Source organism: Meriones unguiculatus, chromosome 7, assembly GCF_030254825.1.
Source record: "Meriones unguiculatus strain TT.TT164.6M chromosome 7, Bangor_MerUng_6.1, whole genome shotgun sequence".
In the NCBI taxonomy this organism is placed as follows: domain Eukaryota; kingdom Metazoa; phylum Chordata; class Mammalia; order Rodentia; family Muridae; genus Meriones; species Meriones unguiculatus.
The window spans coordinates 43,069,470-43,092,333 of record NC_083355.1 but is presented as its reverse complement, the minus strand read 5'-3'; the positions used below and the strand labels follow the sequence as shown (position 1 = coordinate 43,092,333).

General features: G+C 47.4%; 1 protein-coding gene across 1 annotated transcript in view; it reads right to left on the bottom strand.

Annotated features, from left to right (window-relative positions):
• Window positions 1-3,166: 3,166 nt before the first annotated feature.
• Efcab5 (EF-hand calcium binding domain 5) overlaps window positions 3,167-22,864 on the bottom strand; it is a 121,125-nt gene continuing 101,427 nt past the window's right edge. The window contains exons 20-25 of the mRNA XM_060388319.1: window positions 22,016-22,168; window positions 15,780-15,880; window positions 14,566-14,819; window positions 12,758-13,032; window positions 12,391-12,487; window positions 3,167-3,454 (exon numbers count right to left, since the gene is read on the bottom strand). Coding sequence (XP_060244302.1) covers window positions 3,261-3,454; window positions 12,391-12,487; window positions 12,758-13,032; window positions 14,566-14,819; window positions 15,780-15,880; window positions 22,016-22,168 — 1,074 coding nt within the window. The 3' untranslated portion in view covers window positions 3,167-3,260. The remainder of the gene's footprint in view (window positions 3,455-12,390; window positions 12,488-12,757; window positions 13,033-14,565; window positions 14,820-15,779; window positions 15,881-22,015; window positions 22,169-22,864) is intronic.

The following is a 22,864-nucleotide window of genomic DNA, read 5'->3' as shown; positions in this document are numbered from 1 at the left end:
TACAATTGCCTTAAATTCCAGCTCCAGGGCATTCAATGCCCCCTCCTGGACTCCCATAGCCACCCACACACAGTGTGCCCCTACACAGAAAATAGAGTCTCATCAGCCTGTACAGTTTTTACACTTGAATTTCATCTTAGCAAAACAATGTTTGGAGAGCAAATGCCTTTACACACACACACACACACACACACACACACACACACACACACTTGCCATTTCTCCTTCCTCTTCTACTTCATTCTTTTTTAAAATGCTTTTCAAAGATGTACTATGTGTAGGAGAGTTTTGCCTGCAGGCACGTCTGTGTGTGTGCACGTGATTGTCCACTGCATGTGGACGCCAGAGCAGAAAGCTGGAACTGGAGTCACAGATGGTTCTGAGCTACTTGTGACGCGGGTGCTGGGAACAAGAGCTCGCGCCCTCTGAGCCAGCTGTCCAGCTCCTGCTTCCTCGGCAAGCCTGTCAGGACTCTTCTCTCCTGTGTTACTTTTGCCCTTAGCACAAAATGCAGCAATATTCCTTTTTCTATTTCTCCTTTAGTTTAACCGTTTTCTATTCATATGGTGTTTATTGTGGCCGAGTGAGTTCTGAGACCTCATTTCAGCCAGTCTCTCTGCGGTGTCACAGACAGACAGAAGTTCCGTTCCCAGCTCTCAAAGCGGCCTTTAACTCCAGCTCCAGGGAATGTGACGCCCTCTTCTGGCCTCTGTGGCACCCCTCCATCCCCCAACCCTCCATAGTGAGTTTATGCACACAGAGATCCACAAGCATTCCCATTAACGTAGTTCCCCCTTCCGGTATAAATGTGCTGTTTTTGGAGACCCAGCAAGGTGCTTCCTTTCTGGTGTTTCGTTAGTGAACTGCCCTCCCTGCAAGCTGACCGCTCACTCACTCTTTGAGCTTGTTTCCTCAGGTATAAATTGCTGATGGTATCAGAATCACTTACCCACGCTGGGACTGTGGCACACACCTATGATCCCAGCACTCAGGGAGGCAGAGGCAAGAGGATCGCTGTGAGTTTGAGACCAGCAGAGTCTACAGAGTGAGTCCAGGACAGCCAAGGCTATGAAGAGAAGCCCTGTCCTGAAAAAACAAACAAACACAGAGAATCACCTGCTTTATTGGCAATAATTGAATAAGCTAGAATTCAAACACGCTCTAAACACATTAAGTGCCTCGAAGGTATCGGGAATCTATCTTAGCTGGTAGAGTGCTCACCTAGCATGCACAGAACTCTGGGCTCAATCTCCAGCACTCTAGTCTAGGTCATGGACCTGTGCCTGTAACCACAGCATTCAGGAAGTAGAGGCAGAAGATTCAGGAGTTCAAGGTCATCTCCAGCTACCTTAAGGGTTCTGGGCCAACCTGTGCTACATGCAACCCTATCTCAAAAATAAGAATGCTGGGGCATGGTGGTGCACGCCTTTGATCCCAGCACTGTGGAGGCAGAGGCAGGTCGGTCTCTGTGAGTTTGAGGCCGGCATGTTCTACATAGCAAGTTTCGGGCCAGCCAGGCTTACGAGAGAGAACTGTCTCAGACTATTACTTGAAATGATAAAATAAACTGTGGGAGCTGGAGAGACAGCTCAGCAGAATGGGAACACTGGCTGCTCATCCAAGAAAAAGTTCAGTTCCTTGCACCTACAAAGCCTCTCACGTTTGGCTGTGAGAGGCCCAAGGGGATAAAGCGCCCTCTTCTGGCTTTCTAGGGCACTACATGCACGTAATGCACAAACCTGCGGTCAGACAACCACTCATACACATAAAATAAAAGTAAATCAAATATAACAAGAAGAAAAGTCATGAAAATACAAGATATCTATAACTCCCACAACCACAGTGTAAACAGCATCTCTGCCTCTCCTCTCCCCAGCTGCCTGCACCATCATTTGTGTTCAAAAGCTTGTTCTGAAGCCATCCAGATACTCCACTATCAGCTTAATATTTTCAAAAACACTGCTGCTATAAACGTTGCTGCAAATTCCTGAAAATACCTTCCTCAAAGTGCGAAGTGGCCATGAGTGATAACACTGGTCAGGAGCTCATGAGCATCCCGGTAGCTGGTAATAACATGGTCGTCTCATCCGGAAAGGGGACAGGGCCGCCCACTACTCTTCACTTACAAGATACTGCAGACGCAGACACGTCGCAATCTGCTACCCTAATAAAGAAAATAAAGTTTAATTTCCCAACTTTTATTAAAAATGGACTTTGTCATCAGATATCGTCTTATGAAGACAAAAATCTCATCGCATGGCAGTGAAGTTTGCTGTAATAATGGGTTTGAGCAAATATACCTTCTTTTGTGGCTGTAGAACTTGAGAAGTTTTTGTTATTAAAACTGATGCTTTCAGCCAGGTGGTGGTGGTCATGCACGCCTTTAATCCCAGGGCTAGGGAGACAGAGGCAGGCAGATCTCTGAGTTCAAGGCCAGCCTGGTCTACAGGATAAGTTCCAGGACAGCTAGGGCTACACTGAGAAACCCTGTCTTGAAAAACCAAACCAAAACCAAAAAAAAAAAAAAAAAAAAAAACAAACCCCAAACTGATGTTTTCTTTATTCTGTGAGTCATGGACATTTTCCACAAAAACTTCTGTTCACTAAAATGCACCTGTGGTAGGGTATCTGCCTATACTCAGAGCACTCAGGATGCTGAGGGAGGAGGATTAGGAGTTCAAAGCCAGCCTCGGCTATGTGTCCAGTTCCAGGCCAGCCTCAGAAATATATAGAGACTCTGTCTCAACAAACAAACAAACAAACAAACAAACAGTGATATAAAAGTGACTTTAACCTTGTTCAGGAAAGGAGCCACAAAGGGGTGTGGAGAAGGACTGTTTGGAGAGTCTTTGAAAAAATTCTAAAACAAGTTACAAGTCTACTTCTTTAAAATCTTTATTGTTTGATACTCTTTAGATGCAAAAGCTGCCACTTCTTCCCCACATCCTCAGTATTCTTTATTTTGCTTTTAAAACAATGAAGAGCAACTTCCCAAACAGCCGTAGTAGTCTCAGGTCATACAGAAAGCTTAAACTAAAAGGAGAAATTTGAATACATTCTATTACATATTCAAGTATGTTTGGTTATGGCCACCATAGATGCAGTCTTTAGATAAAATTTCCCCTTCGCACGTTTGGTGTGAGAGAGCTAAGGAGAGTGTCTGGGAGCAGAGTGTGTCTGTGGGACCTTCCTTTCCAGAAAAGGTTTCACATTCAACAGCACTGGACATAAGCAACAAGTCCTAAACACAACACCAGTCCTTAGCTTTCGGTGGACAAGGACTTCTTTGAGATTTTTTGAGAAATAGAGGTCTCACTTTTCCTGGGCAGTGGGGGTATAATAGAACCATCTTTTTTATTTTTTATCTCTATGAGAGTTAAACAAATGTTTATCCAGTGGTACAAGAGCTCGATGACAAGATTGCCAAATTTCCATACTTCGGTTCGAGAATGATCTGCGTCAAGAAAAGGAGAAGTTAGTATAGATACGATTGTACTTTAATTTTTAAGAGTAAATTAAAATATGATTAAAATTCATTTGATATATTGTGAATCAAAGTCATAGCAGTATCTTAATTATAAAAGGTAGATGGAATTTGATATTTTCATGTAATTAATACATAGCAGTTAACACTGGAAATAATTCTATATACACACATATATATGCATACGCACATATAATGTATAGAATCTTATATGTATTTGGGTATAACTCTTGAAAGTTTAAAGAACTGTAGAATTTATAAATTCATATTTAATAAAAGGAAGTCAGGTGCCGCACACTTTTAATCCCAGCACTTGGGGATCAGAGGCAGGTGGGTCTCTGTGAATTCCAGGCCAGCCTGGAATTCAGCCTGGAAACTCACAGAGCCAGTTTCAAGACAGCCAGGGCTACACAGAGAAACCCTGTCTAGAAAAACAACAAGACAGAAAGACAAACAAGCAAAAAGATGTAGTAAAAGAAATAGATCAGGCATGAAACTGGTAAGTACCAACGTCACAATCACGTTCTGAGGAAAGAGAATGAGATCAGAAGAGGTAGAAGGGTTTGCCTATTCCCATCAGAGTTCATGTCTTCAAAACACCAGACCCAGATGGGCATGGTGATCCCTGGAACCCAGCTTTTTGGCAGGCTCGGTCAGGAAGCCTGCTAGTTTGAGGTTAGTGTGGGCTGCGCTGGCTACGCTGGTTTTCATCCAGCCTGGGTAACTTGGTGAGACCCTATTTTAAACCAACATTTAAAAAGGGTTGAGGATGTAGCTAAGGTGGTAGAGCGCCTGCCTAGCACATATAAAGCCCTGGACCACTTCCTGGCACTCGAAAACAAAGTAAAATGAAACCGACTCAAACAAGGAATGCTAAGGTTGGCATAAAATATTATTTTACGATGAATACACAGTGCTTTTAGCTTTTACTACTGTATTTAAAATATTCTTTAATTAAAAATTGTTTCAAGATATATAGTTACTGTGCACTGTGGAAAACTGTTAGCTGCTATTCCTGAAGATCCCCAGGAGCCAATGACTAATATCTAAATAAAATGGTCCAATGGAAAGAGTACCTTAGAGCTGAGCAGGTCTGAGTTCTAATTTTGGCTCTATCCCAACTAATTTTGTGAGCTTAAACAGATCGTTTACTTGCTCTGAGCCTGTCCATCTTTTTGTAAAGATAAGAATAATACTTTGTGAATATTATGAGGGCAAATGAGAAAACTTTTTTGCTGAAGTCTGTGTGTGTATGTGTGTGTGCACGTGCGTACGTGTGTACACGGATGTGCTGTAGCTCGTGTGTGCAGATGGGAGGACAGACTTGCAGGAGTACTCTCTTTCCAGCATGTGGCCTGGAGACCAAATCCAGGTTTCAGGCTTGGCAACAGGAGCCTTTACTCACAGAGCCACCGCACAGACCCAGAACAAGTTTTACCTCCTTGTCTCCTAGACACAAGGAGTGCGCGTCCCTGAACTGGGCTTGGCTCTATGGTGGTTTTGAAAGCACCTCTACAAGCTAAGGTGCAGGATAGAACAGGAAAGTTCTGTGCCTTTCACATATCTTCATTTTTACTTGAAGCTGACTTTAAAACATGTGGCTGCATTTAATTTTCTAACATTCTCTTTTTATACACACACACACACACACAGGAAGAGAGAAAGAAAAGCACTGTTTTTTCTCATTCAATTGTAAGTGTTCAATAAATGTTGAATTGAGACAACATTAAATTAAGGGATAATTTAATTTCTTTATTTCAAGTCCTAAAAGTTTTTCCATATTATAGCTCAATAATATTAGTGACAATTATGAATAAAAACAAGAACAGATGCTAGTCATGAGAACACATTAGAAATATCTGATTCATCTCACTTTATGGGTAATTCTAGACCAATAAAAATACCTACTTAAATCATCGAGGGCCCATTTGCCATCATTGATCCCTCTTTGTGCTAATTAGCTTCCTGGAAACTTTACAAAGAAATATTACAGATTTCCAGAGATTACTCTCATTATCTTAATGTCCCAGTGTTATGATTCTAAATTAAATAAAAGCAAAGTTCAGCCCAGGACACTTAGTACCTGTCCCAGCTAATTTTCTGAGATAAAACAGCTCGGTTCCATCCGTGACTGTCGGTGATCGCGGCGGGACCACGGTTGAACCATCTTGGTGATTCAGGGACGGGAGGATGGAGGGAGAGGTCGTTCTCTTTCCCAAGCCCCTGTTCCTTATTTCCTGATCTATTGTTACCGGGGCCAAAAGCTGTCCAAGAGGCAGCTCCGGCTTCCCTTGCCTCTCCAGGGATTCGCAGGGGCCGCTCAGGAGGCCGCTCAGGAGGCCTGTCTGCAGCCCGCGGTGGGCCACTGTACCGCTGGCCGCACTGCCCTCGTGTGGTAGACAGGGCTCGCATCGCCCGGTTGGCAGACAGCCCACGCCCCCCGCGGAGCGAGCCCCAGGCGTCGTCTTCTATTTCTGCTGTGACTCTGTGAAATTACGACCATTTTGACTTGCTTTGGCAATATTTATGGCAATTATTAAAGACACATTTAAGCTGTAAGGATTCAGAGTGAGCCACTGACTAACGTTCAGGGATGTATTCAGAAAGCTTTTACTTTAATCAGACTTTTAATTACACGGGGAATTCATTGCGCTGGAAATATTGAACTATAAAAAGCATATTTTAAAATTAAACATCAATTTGTGGATCTCTGCTCCAACACTGGATTAATTAAGCTAAATCCTGCGGGAAGCATAGACAATTAATAAAAAAACAGGCAAAGCAAAGAGAATGAAGTATTTAACTTCGAGTTCAAAAGCTGGACTGCTTCCTTCAGCTGCGACTACCTCAAGGGCAGCGGTGTCTCCTGAGCCATTTTCCTGCCTGTCAGTTTCTTTAGCTCTCCTTCTCTCTTTCTGTCGCTTCACGCTCCCCGAGTCATCTTACACTGTGGTCCTCTAGCATGACTGCTGGACACAATCCGCTGAAGACCAGCGGGGCAGCGCGCTCGTGAATCCCGGCTGCAGTGTCACATGGGCAGGGGACTTCGCCGGGGCCGTTGGCTTAGTGAGTCACTCTTGACTGGATGTCTTCCCAAAGGCACTGTCACATAACTCCTGGGCCCTTCAGGAAAGGGTGGGTGTTGACCAAGGAAGAAACCCAGGTTTTGAGTTGTTGCAGCTGAGGGGAAGCTTGCTCCACCATGCGTACAGAGTTCTTGCGGGCACACAGCTCCCCTCCCACTGTGAGCACGCCTGCTGTCCGGTAGCACACGCTCTGAACTTTTCACGAGATGGTCATACATCAAGTGTGCGAACTCTGCTCAGTGCAATTGGCCTCTACGGAAACGCGTGGTTTAGTGAAGCGAGCTCCCTATCACCCCTGCTGCTGTGCGCCCTTCGTGATAAGGCGGGCACAGAACTGTCTTCATTCCGCTTCTCCCTTTGGGAATCATCTCCGAGCCAGCAGATCTCAACTTTATATCCCCACCTAGAGCTTTCTCCAAAATCCCTGATTTCTTTTTCTAGCAACGCGTGCATACCTCTGCTCAGACAGTAAACAGACACCTTAGCCTCAGCTTGCCAAAGTGTGAACTCTTAAAAAAAATTATCAGTTGGCGCGGTGGCACATGCCTTCAATCCCATCACTCTGGAGGCAGAGGCAGGTGGATCTCTGTGAGTTCAAGGCCAGCCTGGTCTACATAGTTAAGTTCCAAGACAGCCAGGGCTACACAGAGAAACACTGTCTTGAAAATCCCAAAATATAAATGAATGAATGAATAAATATTAATTTATCTTATCCTTGTGTATGTGTTTGTGCATAGATGCACACATGTGCGTGCCCACGGAGGGCAGAGGAGAGCATTGGATCCCTTGGAACTGGAGTTACAGGTGGTTGTGAGCCGCTGTGTAATGCGGGTGCCCGGCAACTGAACTCCAGCCCTCTGCGAGAGCAAGCAGGAGCAGCTGAGCCATCTTCCTAGCCCCGGGTTTGAACTCTTCATCTTCCCCTGGCAGAACCCCACCCTACAGAGGTCCCCAGTTCCACTGATGGCTCCTCCGTTCCTCCAGAGTCAACCCGGGCTCTTGCTCTGTGCATGTTTCACACCCAAACTGTGGAGTTACATTTTGGTTCACTCAAAATCTGTACTATACAGACTATGACTACTCTTTACCATCTCTGTTGGCACCACTCCCACCTGCAGCAGCTCCTCTGGCTGGTCTCTGAGCACCCCCTTACCCCCACCCCACTGCAAAGCCTTCTCATGAGAAGCAGAATGAGCCTTTTATCCCCCCCCTTTTCTTCTAACTATGTAGTCCCAGGTACTAGAACTCATTACATAGACCAGGCTAGCCTTGAACTCACAGAGATCTGCCTCCCAAGTGCTGGAATTAACAGTGGATGCCACCATGACCTTTTATTCCCTTATTTTATTTTTTAGATGGGGTCCTGCCATGTAATTCGGGTGGACTTTTGAACTCACGACCCTTTTGGTCTTATCCTTTTCGAGTGAGGAGTGTGAGCCACTATCCTGACCATCAGAGCGATTCTTTTAAAGCGTAAGCCATGCTTGAAATTCTGCTTAAATTTTTTTCTCATGTTATGTTATGATGATATGAGGCCCGGACAGATGCCAGGTTGATTCAGCTCACGCCCTCACCCCATCACCCGTGGCCTGATCTTCCATGTATCTCTAATTTTCTCACTCTATTCCTGACATGGTGTCCTCCTGGCTGTGTCAGCACACTGCGTGTTCCTGCCTTATAAGACCTCTGCATTGGCTCTTTGCTCTGCCTGGAGCACTCTCCACAGAGGTATCTATACAGCTTAAGTCTCACCTCCTGACAAGGTCTATCTATTTATATCTGCACTCCTCCACACAAGACCTAAGGCTGGGTGCACAGTGCTACCGAAGAGAAAACAAAACTCCATCCTGGCTTCTTCCCCGCTTCCCCCCCACTGCACTCAGATGTCTGACCTGTGCACTTACTCTAGCATGCATCTCAGAATCACGGTATATGTCTGTTATGTTTACTGCTGTGTGTGTGTGTGTGTGTGTGTATGAATGAGGACTAATCTAGGGCTTTGTGCACGCTAGGCAAAGGGCTCTGCCACTATCCCAGCCCTGTGCTGTGTGTTCTCTGCTTTCCTCTGGACTCTAAGGTTCCTGGGGTTTTGTTTGTCTTAGATGAGGTCTCACTCTGGCTCAGGTGGTGAGGATTCTCCTGAGAGCAGGCATGAGCCGTCATGGACATGCAAGCTTCATGAGAGCAGGGATCTTAATCAGCTTTATTGGCTATTGTTCCCCCAAGGTCCTAAATCGGAACCAGGCACCTGGTCAATGCTTTTTGAAGTGGATGAGCAAAGGATGAATCAATGGAATTTTAGAAGTGAACAGAGACGAATGAATAGTAACAGGAGAAAAGCAAGCCAGGTAAGACATCTACTACTGAGCTACACTGTAGCCAGTAAAAATAGGAGTTTGAAGATTGAGTCTAGGAGAAGCAGCACCTGAATAATGTGTTACAAAGGAGGAACAAAGGGAAGGGAGGAGAGGGTTACATCAGCCTCCAGGTCCCCCATCCTGGGTAAATGCACTGCGCTCTGGCTGAGTGGAGAAGAGGCATGTGAAGAAAAGGAGGCCCCTTTCCAAACAGACAGCTTCACGCTGGGGCACAAAGTGAGTGAAATTCAGGTTAGGTTATTAGCTGCCCTTCTCCTCCTCAGCGGGGCAGCTTTGTGCAGCGCACGGCTTGCAGGCTCTAGTGGCAGCCTTGATGCTAAGGAGGCACCCAGGAGGGGAGGACCTGTGTTTCACAACTGACAAGGCCCTGCAAGTACCCAGACCAGTGGGTGAAAATAGCCACGTCAAGGCTCATCGTTATGAAATTTCATAACTCTGGGGACAGAGGGATGCGTCTATAGCTTCTGAGGAGAAGCAAAGCAAAGGTAGCATTTGCAAAACAAGAAACAAAATAGGTGTCCAACATCTCAATAGCAACCTTGGAAGTTAAAAGGCCATAGAGACTCCTAAGGTCTGTGCCCAAGAGAACAGAATATGCACGTCCATAAACAAACTGTAAGAAAATGTTCCTGGCAACACAATCCCAAGAGCCAAACCCAAAAATACCAGAGGCTCATGAGCCAATAAGTAGAGAAATGAAATATAGCATATCCCTATATAGATAATTAAGCCATAAGAAAAGAATGAACAATTAATATACACTAAAGAGTAAATGAACCCTGAAAACACTATGATGAGTGAAACAAACCAGACACAAAAGGCAACCTATTGTATAATCCCATTTATATCAAAAGTCTGGAGGGGCAACAGGCAAGACAACAGACAAGTCTGCAGCAGACGGAAAGCAGACCAGGGGTTGCTAGGGAGGAGATTGAGAAAAGAGGGAGGGAGTGCCAATGGGGCCAGAGCTTATTCTTGAAGGTGTTATAAAACTAGATAGTGGTGATGATTGCACAACTTGATGCCTCACCCAAACCACCCAACTGTGTGTTTCAGAATGCAGAAGTGAGTGAAGTGTGATTCATGTTTCTTTCTCTCTTTCTTCCTCCCTTCCACTCTTTCTTTCTCTTGTTCTCCCCCTCTGCTCTCTCTGAGATGGGATTTCACGTACTCCAGGCTGGCTTGAACTTATGTAACCAAGGATGACCTTGGCTGGTGTTACAAGCCTGTGGTACCAGGACTCATTTCCCCATAGCTCTGCACATGCTCAGTAAGCACTCTAACAAAATGGCTTATATCCCAAGCTTGGTACCTCATTAAAAAGAGGAGGAGGAGGAGGAAGAAAAAGAGAAGGAGGAGGAAGAGGAAGAAAAAGAGGAGGAGGAGGAGGAGGAGGAAAGACAATTGGCCAATGTGTTTCAAATTAAAGTCTCCTCCAGTCTGGTGACCTTTTAATGTAGACTGAGAAAACAAAACAAAAAACAAAAACCCCAAAACAAACAAAACAACCCCCCCCCCAAGTGGTTCAAAATCTTTTCCCCCAGGAAAGCCCAAATCTATACGAGGGGCAAATGAAAACGTTTTCAGACACAAACGCCTGGGAAGCGAACGACTCGAGCATTCTTGCTCAGAAAACTGCTGCTGGAGGAGGTGGTGGAGTGCTGGCCCAGCCAAGTGCCAGGCTTGGTCCTAGACCCAGCACGCAAGGAAAAAGAAGACAGGAGGAAGAAAAACGATTAGGATAGTGCAGCACGGGCGAGAGAGTCTGGAACGCTCCGCCCTAACGAGGCATTTTCACCAAACGCTTTCCTCCGAGGCTTAAAGGTCTATGAGGAAGCGGAGGTAGGAAGGCTGGACGAGCCAGAGGTGGTGGACAATCCAGGGAAACAGCGTCTTCCAGGCGCAAGAGGGCGGACACAGACGTGAACTCACAGAGACTCTGACAGCACACAGGCCTGCACAGGTTCGAGCCAGACAAAACCCCGGCGCTGAGAAGGGGAGGCGGACACCGAGCGATGGAGAGAGGGAATACTCTCGGGCGGACGGGGTGTGCCCGTCAACCACTCTCTAGGCCCCTGCCCTGCCCCTGGGACGAAGCTTACATCGTCTTGACATAACTTCACCCAAGTGAGAGGATCCACATCCGGGTGACCTATGAACTTCGTCGATGGCTCCACAGACTGCTAAGGCTAGGGCAGTGGCGGTGAAAGGGGAGCCTGCCTGCCAGTCGTTGGCTTGGGGCGGGAGCCCCTTTCTGTTGCCTGCAGTTCTGACCTCCGCCGTTTGAGGACACCATTGGAAAGCCGAACGCCGTGGGCTGCATTTTCCGCGGTCGGGGCTGCTGTGGCCGACGGCGCAGATCTGCGCGTGCTCCCAGCAGGGCGCGCGACAGCAGCTGGCTCTGGCAGGCGGATTGAAGCAGGGCCTGAAGAGATTCCTTTGAGGCGTCGGTGCCCTGCGGCGGGAGGAGCCTTCTGCCTCTCCCCGGGCGGGGGATGGGCCTATTACGGCCTCGCACCTGCAGGGTGTGGACCGGCCAGGCCCAGGTCCTTGGAGAAGTCGGGGCTGCGGTGCCCGCGAACCCAGAGGTTCCCACAGTCGCCCAGAAAGTCTGTGACATGCTGGAGTCTCCAGACTGAGTAGGAGAGGAGAAGGGGAGGACCTGATTCAGGGGGTCCGGAGAGGTCTGTATCTGTCCCCAGGATGCCTAGCTCCAGGTCAGTCTACCCCCCCCCCACTAGCTGCTGGTCCTTTCCCTTGGTTCTCTGGTTAGATTCGGGGGAGGAGGGTGGGGCAGTTTTTGTCTGTTTTGGAGTCTCAGGTGCAGCATTGACTGGCCTTGGGCTTGCAGGTCCTTCTGCGACTGCCTGGCACATACAGTCAGCGGTTAGTCTTTCCTAAGTTGCCAAGGGGGCCCGGGGAGGCTGGTAGAGGGATCCAGGCCAGCGCAGGGGAGAGCCTGCCCGCCTGTGTCGTCCTGCTGACTCTCCTGGAAAGGCTCGCCTTGCCATCTTGTATACACCAATGAGTTTTTGTTCTTTAGTGTAGCTGAAAATAGCAGATGTTTTCCTCAGGGTTCCGGCCCTCACTGCAAGCTCCCATTTGTTTGTGCTGAGATGAGCTGAAGGTCTTACGATGTCGCCCTGGCTGGGCCTGAACCTCTGAAGTGGCCCTCCTGACGCAGCCTCCTCGGTAGTGAGAGCTGCTGACAAGCTGAGTCAGGTGCATGCTGACAGTGAGTGGCGCCAGCACGCTTTCCGGTTCTCATGTATTGCACAGACACCTTAGGAGAGTGCGCAAATCCTAGACTGTATCCTTTCTTTTAGAAAACACATGCAATTGTTCACCTTCACGCAAACTCAATTTAAGAACCGTCTGTCTTACTCTAATGGAGACCTCTCCCAGATTTTTGCTGTTAGTATATATTTAGGTGGAGGCTTACCTTGGATATATCTCATAACAAGCTGCACATTAACCCTTACATTGCTAGCAGTCGGATCAAACACGCAAAGATTCTTAACTAAGTTCTTGTTAATGTACTGCAAAGAAGAGGAGAAAGGGTATTTGGTCACCCGGTAGAAACCCAGGGCCCCCGCCCCACAGCTACGCCATCCCCCCACGGGTAAATCCTCGGCGGGCGGAATCCCCTCCCCTGTCAGAGGCAGAGGTCACGGTTAGCTTCGGGGTATGCGGTTTGGAGAGAGGGGTTGTGAGGAAGAGTACGAAAGGTGGGCTTTCCAGACGCCTGTGAGCACAGGGGTGGGTTGGGAATGTACAATCTGTGCAGGAAGAAACAGCCAAAGACTCACAAACTTCCACTTTTGCCACTCCAAGTCGCTGAGAGGGCCTATGTCCTGCTGGGAGAACAAGATGACCCCTTTCAGGAAGTCGTGCACGAGGGCCACGTTGGCTTCCAGCTCCTGAGGATCCATGCCTTGTGAGTCCAGGGGAGGCTTGTGCTCGTAGATCAGCAGCGACACGAAGTCCATGGGCGTGAGGGTGTCCAGGCATTCTCGGAGCTCCTGCAGCATGGCGCGGAAGAAGAGGATTCCAGCCCGCCTGACCTCTCCTGACCTTTCCATCTCTGCGGGTACACACATTCTAATTACACATGCCACTCCTTCACAGCCTTCTCAGCACGTTACAAAAGAAAACCATGATTTTAAGCCATTTTGGTTTCTCTAATCATGAAATAAAAAAGCAAAATAGAATTATATCTGATGTATGATTTAGGGATAAAAATTGGAAAACAATCAAGCAAACCCAAATCCGAGTTTTATACTTAGGGCTTAGGTTGAAGGCTTTCTCCATTACTAATTATATTGTCCTTTGAATATATGTGTGTGTGTGTGCATATAGACACACAATATATATACATATATATGAATATAATATAATATGTATTCACACATATATGAATGTATCTCTCTATATATGTATGCATATACATACATACATATATATTCCTTTGTGGGAATAGAGCCAATCCCTACTTCTTTGGTGAGAGATTGAAATTAGATGAATGAAGTCTTTAGTCTTCTTGGGCCTGGTAACACAGGCCCTAATCCCAGCTATGTGGAAGGCTGAGGCAGGGAGACTATGAGTTCAAGGTCTTCCATGAACTTGATAAGAAGTTCAAGGCCAGCTTGGACCATGCAGTGAGACCCTGCCTAAAAATAAAAAGTAAAGTGGGGCTAGGGACGTAACTTAGTGGTGGCGCCCCTGTCTCAGATGTGCAGATCTCGGGGGTTAGTCCCCAGCGCTGCCAATACAAGGTGCTTAGTCTCAAGATCGGCACACAGCAAACACTCACAGGACCTGCGCCGTCTTTCTTCCCCCTTCTCTCCATTCCTCTTTCTCAGCTTAGGTGATCCTCCTGCGTTAGACTCTGAAGCAGCTTGGATAACAGGCTCTCGTCGCTACGCCTGCCCTTCTTTCTTCCTAACAGCTATGAAGCTTTCCCCTAACCCCACACAGTGTTAGACTGACTCTGTTTGATTCTAGCGGAGGGAGGGTCTTTGTTGGCTTCTCAGCCACCCTCTTAGATGATACTGTGCTAAGGGTGGCCTAGGCTACATAGTGTCACAAGAGCCGGGGGCGGATCCTGGCCCAGCCAGTGGCTTGTTATTGAATCTTGGAAAAATTCATTTCAGCTATGTAAGTTGCAGCTCTTTCATCTGTAAAACGAGATGTTCAAAGTATGTGATGCTGTGTAAAACTGTGGGGGGAAACAGCAAAGATCAAGTTCAAGTGCAGCTTTTACCACACGCTGCTTATTTTTACTGAATCTCACTTTCCTCACCTGTGAACCGGGCTATCGCTGTTGGCCTTGGAAGGTTACGGCGAAGGCGGCGAAACTGCACCGTTAGCATGTTTCTCCGCAGAAATATGGGCCATCTTACCTCTGACCGTGAGGCCCCAACTGATCCGTCACTGCGGTCCCTTGCCCTCCGCTAGGTTGTAGATCATACGTACCCACCAGACTAAGACTGCAGAAGGGATTTCTTTTCCCCTGGAAAGATCTACAGAGTGAACTGATTAACTCTGGAAAGTGCACTGTGTCTGTGAGTTCCTCTGAGCAAACCATGAAAGCAGACTGTTACCGTATCCACAGTACCTATGACCTCATTTTTCTTGATTTCTCCAGACAGTTCGCCCAGTAGTTCATCGGCGACGTTTTGGATCATCTTCACCATTTTCTGTAGATCTTTGTATTCTTGAAACACCAACATCCTGCTCCGGCCGATGTTAATGTCAAGGACTCCCATAGCCTCTCTCGTTCTCTGGCGAATTGGAATTACAATGTGGGTCTCTCCCCCAGCAGAAGCCAAAACCACATCTGAGGTGTCTGTGCATTTAAAGAGGAAGTCCCTGAAACAAAGCAGATGAGCGCAGCTCTCTTACACGCCGGCCTGCTCACGGCATCCCACTCAGACAGATCGAATTATCCCCTCGGCCCACCCCACCCCGCTGTGGCCGCCATTGTCCTTTCATCTGCCTGAAGGTCGCACCCACCATCTTCATTCACTCTGTCCTTTGGCATCTCTGCATGCACACCCCTTCAGCGGAGAGCCTCCCCTGACAAGCTCACGTAAGGTAGCAGTAGCAGCCTCGGGGTGCATCACGAGGCTCTGCCTCTGAGTCTAACATGGGGTAGTTAGACTTATCTGAAGGTGTTTGTTTTTTTGTTTTGTTTTTGTTTTTATGATGAATGCTGGAAGGTTCCCTAAAGGCAGAGCCTGAGACAAAGATGCTGATGCCACCGGAAAAAACGGAGAAACCCGTGAGGAACCAGGAGCAGGAGCAGGAACAGGCAGACAGGAAGGAGCTAACAGGCCCAGTCTGCCCGGTGTAGTCCCAAGGTGATCTTAGGATATCAATTGTACCAAAAATAAGTCTTATTGGGAGGCAAGCAAGCGTGTGTGCGTCCTAGTGTGGGCTGTCACGGGCGGGCGTTTGGGGCGTCGGGAAAGTGCTAAGGGGCTCTAACCACCTGAGCTCACTTCCTTAGAGGAAGTCCCCCTGCAGGAAGTACAGCCAGGGGCACGGTGGGCATCTGGGCAGGGCCTACACCGCTGCCTCAGCGGGAGCTTTAAAAAGGAAGCAAACAGCAACAAACAAAAGCAAGCGCTGCCTGCCCTGTTTGTGCTGGCGGTGAGAAGAACGCACAGGTTCCAACTGTGCGTAGAACCGCCAACGGGGTAGACGATGCTTGGTAAGTTTAACACAGATGAAGGAGCGCTGGAACCAGGCACGGCGTGCCGGGAGAGGCAGAGGCTGGGTCTCAGATCCAGGACCCCGGCAGGCAGAGCCACCCTGTGTCCTCCATACCTGAAGACACACGTCTTCCTCGAGATGACGGGGGAACGAGTAAGAATTTCCGCGAGGCCGAGAGAATCTGTAACCATTGTATTGCGCAAAGCGTAGTCTTCCTGGAAGAGAGGGTAGCATCTCTTTAGAAAGTAGCGACTGGACCTTTTGGGGATGGGTCCTGAGCGAAGAGCTAGGAAAGTGTAGATGAGCTCTGGCTTTAAGGATATTGGCGTTGTATATATTCTCGGCCATTGAAAGAACAGCATCCCCAAAGCGAAAATTTTCAAAAGAGTAAGATTATTTTAATACACAGATTAAAAAAAAATTATCTGGCAAAGCCGTATGCTTATGTTTTTGTTTCTTGCTTGTTTCATTTTGAGACAGGGTCTCACTGTGTAGCCCTGGCTGGCCTCAGACTCATAAAGATCGCCGCCTCTGCCTCCGGGGTACAGAGCTTAAGAGCATGCGCCACCACGGCTGGATAAGCCGTGGTTCTCATATTAAAATGTGCATTGTGGGCCTGCTGTGGTGGTACATGCCTGTTATCCCAGCGCTTGGGAGGTGGAGATGGGAGGGTCATAAACCGAAGGTTAGCCTCTGCTACATAGTGAATTCTAAGCCAGCTCAGGTAAGATACCATCTCGGTAAACAACAAAAAACACTGTGAAACATTTAGAAACTACGTGAAGGCCCATGGAAAGTAAATGCAGGAAAAAAATATTCTTCCATGAGGTCACTACAACACCACAGCTCTTGTCCAGGTTCTGAGTGAGTCACTGTCATGTCTATTGGTTAAATACCAGTCTTCAGCATCCACTCTTTGGCAACATTTTATTTGTTGGACATTCACTTTTTTTCTTTTTGAGACAGTGTCTCACTATGTAACTTTGGCTAGGACTTGCTTTTTAGGCCAGGCTGGCCTTGAACTCATGAAGATCCATTTGTCTCTGCCTTTCCCGTGCTGAAATTAAAGGTGTTTGCCACCACACTTTTTTTTTAAGAGTTATTTATTATGTATACAGTGTTCTGCCTACATGCCAGAAGAGGGCACCAGATCTTATTATAGATGGTAATGAGCCACCATGTAGTTGCTGGGAATTGAACTCAGAACCTCTGGAAGAGCAGCCAATGCTCTTAACCTCTGAGCCATCTCTACAGCCCTTTCTCTTTTTTAAGACTTATTTTTAATTATGTGGGTCTATGTATTTATGGGTACAGGTGCCTCAAAGACTGGAGGCATCACATCCCCTGAAGCTGGCGTTCCAGGTGATTGTGAGTCACCTGACATGGGTTCTGGAAACTGACTTTCTGTCCTCTGCAAGAGCAGGATGCACTCCTAACCACTGAGCCATCTCTCCATAACACTCAAAAAAACCAAACCAAAACAAACAAACAAAACCACAACCTTTTTATTGACTCTCTGTGAATTTCACATCATGCACCCCAATACCATTCATCTCCCCATTTCTTCATATCCTCCATCTGCCCTTACAACCTCCTCAACAAAATAAAACAAAATAAGAGAAAAAAACATTTTGCCATGGAAGCTGCTGTTACTGTGTCACACAGTAACCCTTCTGTCCACATATCTGTACTTGCAAATGTTCGTCACAAGTAGTCATTGGTCTGTTTTGAAGCCTCTGGCTTCTGCTACACTATCTGTGCTGGATCCCCTGAGGGACTCACCTCCAATACCCTGTTGTTGCCCTGTGTCATGGAGATCCTGTGGCTTTGGATCTGCAGGACTTGCCCTTTCATGCGCCCCAGCAGTTTACAGATGGGGGAGATGTTAAGGTGGGCCAGCTCAAAGCTCTCCAGTGCTGCCCCAGCTAGCTCATCCAATGCCACAGTCCGCCAGGGGCTCCCCTGCTCCCATGTCCTCGGGGCAGGCTCACCTGGCACCTTTGCCACCAGGGCCAGCTCTACTGTAATGCCCAGGTGAGGTGCAGGGCCCGCTCTCATGAGTGCTGTCAACAGTGAGGGGCAGGGACAGCTCTCCTGCTCTCATGACCTCGGGGCTGGCTCACCCCTGCCACATGCAGTGGGGGATAAGGGAAGGGAGCATCTCACCTTCGCCGGCACCATCCCATGGCAGAAGAGGCATGGGGCCAGCTCTTCAGAGTTTGCACCTGCTCTACTGTGCTGCTCAGGTGAGGGGCAGAGGCAGCTCGGCACAGTGCCTTCAGGCGGCAGTCTAGACCAGGAATGGCCTTTGGAAGTATACAAGACATCAACACAGACCCTGGCAGCCCTAGGACCATGGGCCCAGACATGTCCCTTGGGCAGCAGCCTGGGCCCAGATGTCCCCGTGGCGTCAGATGGCAGCACAGGCCATTCAGACCAGCATGTGCCCCACAGCAGCACAGCTCTCGGACACCCACATGATCTCCAATGGCAGCACAGACCAAAAGCATCTGCTTGGCCTTTGGTGGTAACTTGGGCCGCAGACACCGACACAGACCCCAGCTAGGGCAGGACCACAAACCCAGACATGGCTCTTCTGTCTCTTCACAGTGTATTCCATCTTTCCTCCATCATACATGTGTTCATTGTAGTGGCGCTGGAGGCAGCTGTCTGAGTACTGGCTGTCCTGGGGCAGGTACCAACACTCACTCCTTGAGAAGCTTCTCTTCATGTGTATTTGAGGGCCTCACTCTCCCCTGGTTCTCTTCCTACTGCACCAACATTTTTTTTTTCCATTCTCCTTGCTTCATCTTTATTTCCCTTACTTCTAAGCAGTTGTTAGCCTTTAGGATACATCTTATATAGCCTCTCTGCATGTGAGCTGCAACTCGCTGGATGTAAGGGAACAATTCAATGCTTTCTGGATGCGCATCGACCAACAATTCATTAAAAAATCAAAATGAATTGAGATGTTTCCAGCAGCTCTTGCCAGTGTTACATCATGTGACACACAACATGTACATTATGTCATGCCAAGCAACACCAAGGAACGCTGCCTGAGCACCTTAGCCCAGATTCACTTCTACTGTGTCATAAAGTGCAGTGTTTTCGGCCCTCACAGGAACATAATCGTTTAATTGTGGGAAGCAAAGTCTTATTTATTTTTTCTTCTCTCATGTACCACACCCCAGCCACAGTTTCCCCTCCCGCCTCTCCTCTCCCCTCTTTCCCTCGGATCCACTCTTTTTCTGTTTCCCTTCAGAAAGGGGCAGGTCTCCCCGGATATCCAACAATCTTGGCATCTCTCTCCCCTCACATTAAGGCTGGAAAAGGCACCCCAGCAGGAGGAAAAGGATCCCCAAAGCAGGGAAAAGAGTCAGAGACGGCCGCTGCTCCCTCTTTCAGAAGTCTCACAAGACGACCAAGCTACACAACCATAGCATAACACGCAGAGAACCTAGGCTAGACCCATTCAGGCTCCCCGGTCGTCAGCCCAGACTCAGGTCCGTTGACTCTGTGGGTTTTCTGCCATTATTTCTAAGCATGTCAGGATCAAATTAGTACACCTTTGGATTATGTTATGTTACAATATTTGATTTTTTAGAAATTGCTGTTTGAGTTGCTCATTTGAGTTTCGTAAAAAAAATGTTAAATAGATTTTAATGTGGGACGAGGATACAGTTTTCGTCATACTTCTGCCTTTTGTATTATGGATTGGTATAAAGCTGTATTCTTAGATTGGTGATTATAAAATCAACACATCAATCAATCCTGAGAAGTGTGGAAATATTCTCTGTGCTACAACATCAAATATTCAGTCAAGATTTTAATTCTTTGAGTAAGAAAAGTAAGTACACACATTCATCTCATTAGCTTGCAAATTTTCTCTTTATATGTATAGCAAAAGAATCTTTAAAAAGAAATTTATGGCTTATGATTACTAAATACTGGATTTGTAAACCTATTTTTATTTTATGTGCATTGGTGTTGTGTCACATCTGTGTCTGTGTTATAAGTGTCAGATCTCCTGGAACTGGAGTTACAGACAGTTGTGAGCTGCCATGTGGGTGCTGGGAATTGAACTCATGTCCTCTGGAAGAGCAGCCAGTGCTCTTAACCACTGAGCTATCACTCTAGCCCCTGTAAACCTTTCTTATACTTACTGGGTTGTGTAAAATGTTGTCGGGCACACCCCTGCTATAGGACTCAGGAGAGCAGGCCCTGCACCTCATCTGGGCAGCACAATAGAGCTCTGGCTGTGGGGTGACTGAGCCAGCCCAAGGGCAAGAGAAGAGGAGAGCTGGTGAGCTGAGCAGCTCAGATACCAGCCAGGCCCAGATCCGGGGCTTTGAGCTGGCTCACCCCAACATCTACCTCGTCTATGAACTGCTGGAGCTCATGAAGGGGCTGGTCCCACAGATCCAAAGCTGCAGGATCTCCATGACACAGGCCAACAACAGGATATCAGAGAGGAGCACCAGGGAGGATCCAGGACTGATGGAGTAGCAGAAGCCAGAGGCCTCGGGCCAGAAGACTCACTGTGATGAACATTTGCAAGTGAAGATGTGTGGACGAAAGGGCATACTGTGGGACACACTGTGACACACTGCAGCTTCCACAGTGGTTTTTTTCAATGTTGGGGGTGAAGGTTGCAAGGGTGGAGGTTGGGAATGAGGTGGGGGAGATGAGGTACATGATTTGAAATTCACAAAGAACCAATAAAAAGTTAAAAAAAATTTTGTTTGACCAAAGGGAGGTTGCAAATTTAAATACTTAAGCTATGCTCTATGCTGTGGGTCATAACCCCTTTAAGGATGGAATGACCCTTTCATAGGGGTCGCCTAAAACCATCAAAACCCACAGATATGTACATTACGGTCCATAGCGGTAACAAAATTACAGTTATGAAGTAGCAAAAATAATTTCACGGTCGGGGTCACCACAACGTGAGGAGCTGTACTAAAGGGCGGCAGGGTCAGGAAGGCTGAGGACCACTGCTCTAGGGGAAGCCGGAGGGGATGTTCGTCCTGAAGCTGGAAGCTGGCCATGGGCTGGGTTCCGCCAGGCCTTCTGCTGTCCCCTTAACAGAGCCTTTGAGACAGCTGAAAAGTGTTTATGTTTGAAATGGAAACTAAGTCATGTTGTGAAGAACACAGAGGCAAGGAGAAAATTCTGACAATGTGATGGCCAGGCTTTACTACCTTAGCAAGGTCATTGTTCAAATGCCCAGGCCATGTACCCAAAGTCTCATTCAATACTTCCACCTAGATGTCTGACAGACACTTCAAGTCATATTTAAAACCCCTTTATTGCTGGGCGGTGGTGGCAGAGGCAGAGGCAGAGGCAGAGGCAGAGGCAGAGGCAGAGGCAGAGGCAGAGGCAGAGGCAGAGGCAGAGGCAGAGGCAGAGGCAGAGGCAGGTGAATCTGAGTTTAAGGTTAGTCTGGTCTACAGAGCAAGTTCTAGGACAGCCAGGGCTACACAGAGAAACAAAACAAAACAAACAAAAACCCAACAACAAAACCAAAAACCCACCACCACCACCACCACCACCACCAACAACAACAACAAAAAAACCCCAAACAAAACCAAAAAACCCCTCTCGGGGAGGGGGAGCGCTGATGAGATGGCTCAGTAAGCAAGGGAACTTGACACTTACTGCAATGCCTGATGACCCGGGTTTGATCCCTGAGACCTGTGTGGTTACAAGAGAACCAACTTCCGAAAGCTGTTCTGGTCCCTGCCTGGCCATGCCATTGCTAAGACCCTGGCTGCTGGGATGACTGTCTTTCCCCTAACATTTCAACATGGTCCTTTTCATCCCTATAAATGGTCCTGAGCAGATGGTCCATGGCCCTTGTGGTTTTGTCCATGCTGTCAAGATACTAAAATTAAACACTGGCAAGTCATGCTTCTTGCTTACTGATTTGGGATATTTTGGCCATTTGCCCTAGTTGTTCTATTCCTTAAAACCTTGAAAAGATGCTTCTGAATCCTTCTCAGACCCCACGTTGGCCTTACTGGGCTGGTCATTTGTCAGGTGGGATGGATTAGTCTAGGTCTGAGGAGAACCGAAGCTCCTGTTCCCATTCCTAATCCCCCTCCAGGAGTGAGGCAGAGACAAGAAAGTCTTAACGTCTCCATCAAGCATCCGGAGCACTGTGCAGCCAAGAGTTCTGAGTGTGGGATTAGCATCTTAGTTACTCACTTCTGTTGGTGTGTGTGGTTCTGGGATCAAATTCCACCTCGGAGTCACACCCCAGACAATACGACCCTTACATAGCAACAGGACATTGATATTTAATAATTGTATAGTATCAAAGGGGCGTCACTCGGCCCGGCTTTGCCTACCTGCTCTGAGCTAGGTTCAATGAAGCAGGTGGTGACGGAGGAGATGCCGGACGTGATGCCGAAGAGCCACCTGATGCCCGTGAGCACGGTGTGCAGGATGTGTTCCCTGCTGTGCACGTAATGATAGGCCATGCTGAAGGCGTTGGCCACACCCTGTGGAGACAGGCGATTCCGTGTGCATTAAACAAAAGGACACGCTGCTCAGTAATGACTGTTTCTCACATTTATGATCGACAAATTAGGTAAAATCGGTTCTCAAGAGGTATGCTTCGAGATTTTGCTATGCGAAAAGGGTCATCAAGACATCAAAAGTGTAAAGAGAAGCCTCTAGAATTTTTAATGCTTTGTGATATGTGCAGTCAGAAGAAGATAAACTTAGACATGAAAATAAAAACCCCTTCAAAAGCCAAGATTCTGTTCCAGAATGCTATGAGCTTCCCTGATTTGATAATGATATTATTATCATTATTATTATTATTATTATTATTATTATTATTATTATTATTATTACAGGTTTTCATTATGGGTCCTGCCTGCCCAGCCTGGAACTTGCTACGTAGATCAGACTGGCCTTGAGCTCACAGAGATCCACCTGCCTCTACCTCCCGAGTCCTGGAATTAACCTGGCTCTTTATGGCCTTTATCATCAGGTCAACTGAACAGAGCATGTTTGTTTTCAAGGCCTACAAATATTAGTTCCACAGTCTTCCTACAATTGTAAGACTGTTCCACAGAGAGGGGGTAGATGGGCTCTCCATAAATTCCAACTGTAGCCTTGTCAAAAAACTCTAGGAACCACAATTCTTCAAAATCACACACACACACACACACCAGACTGATTGATTGATT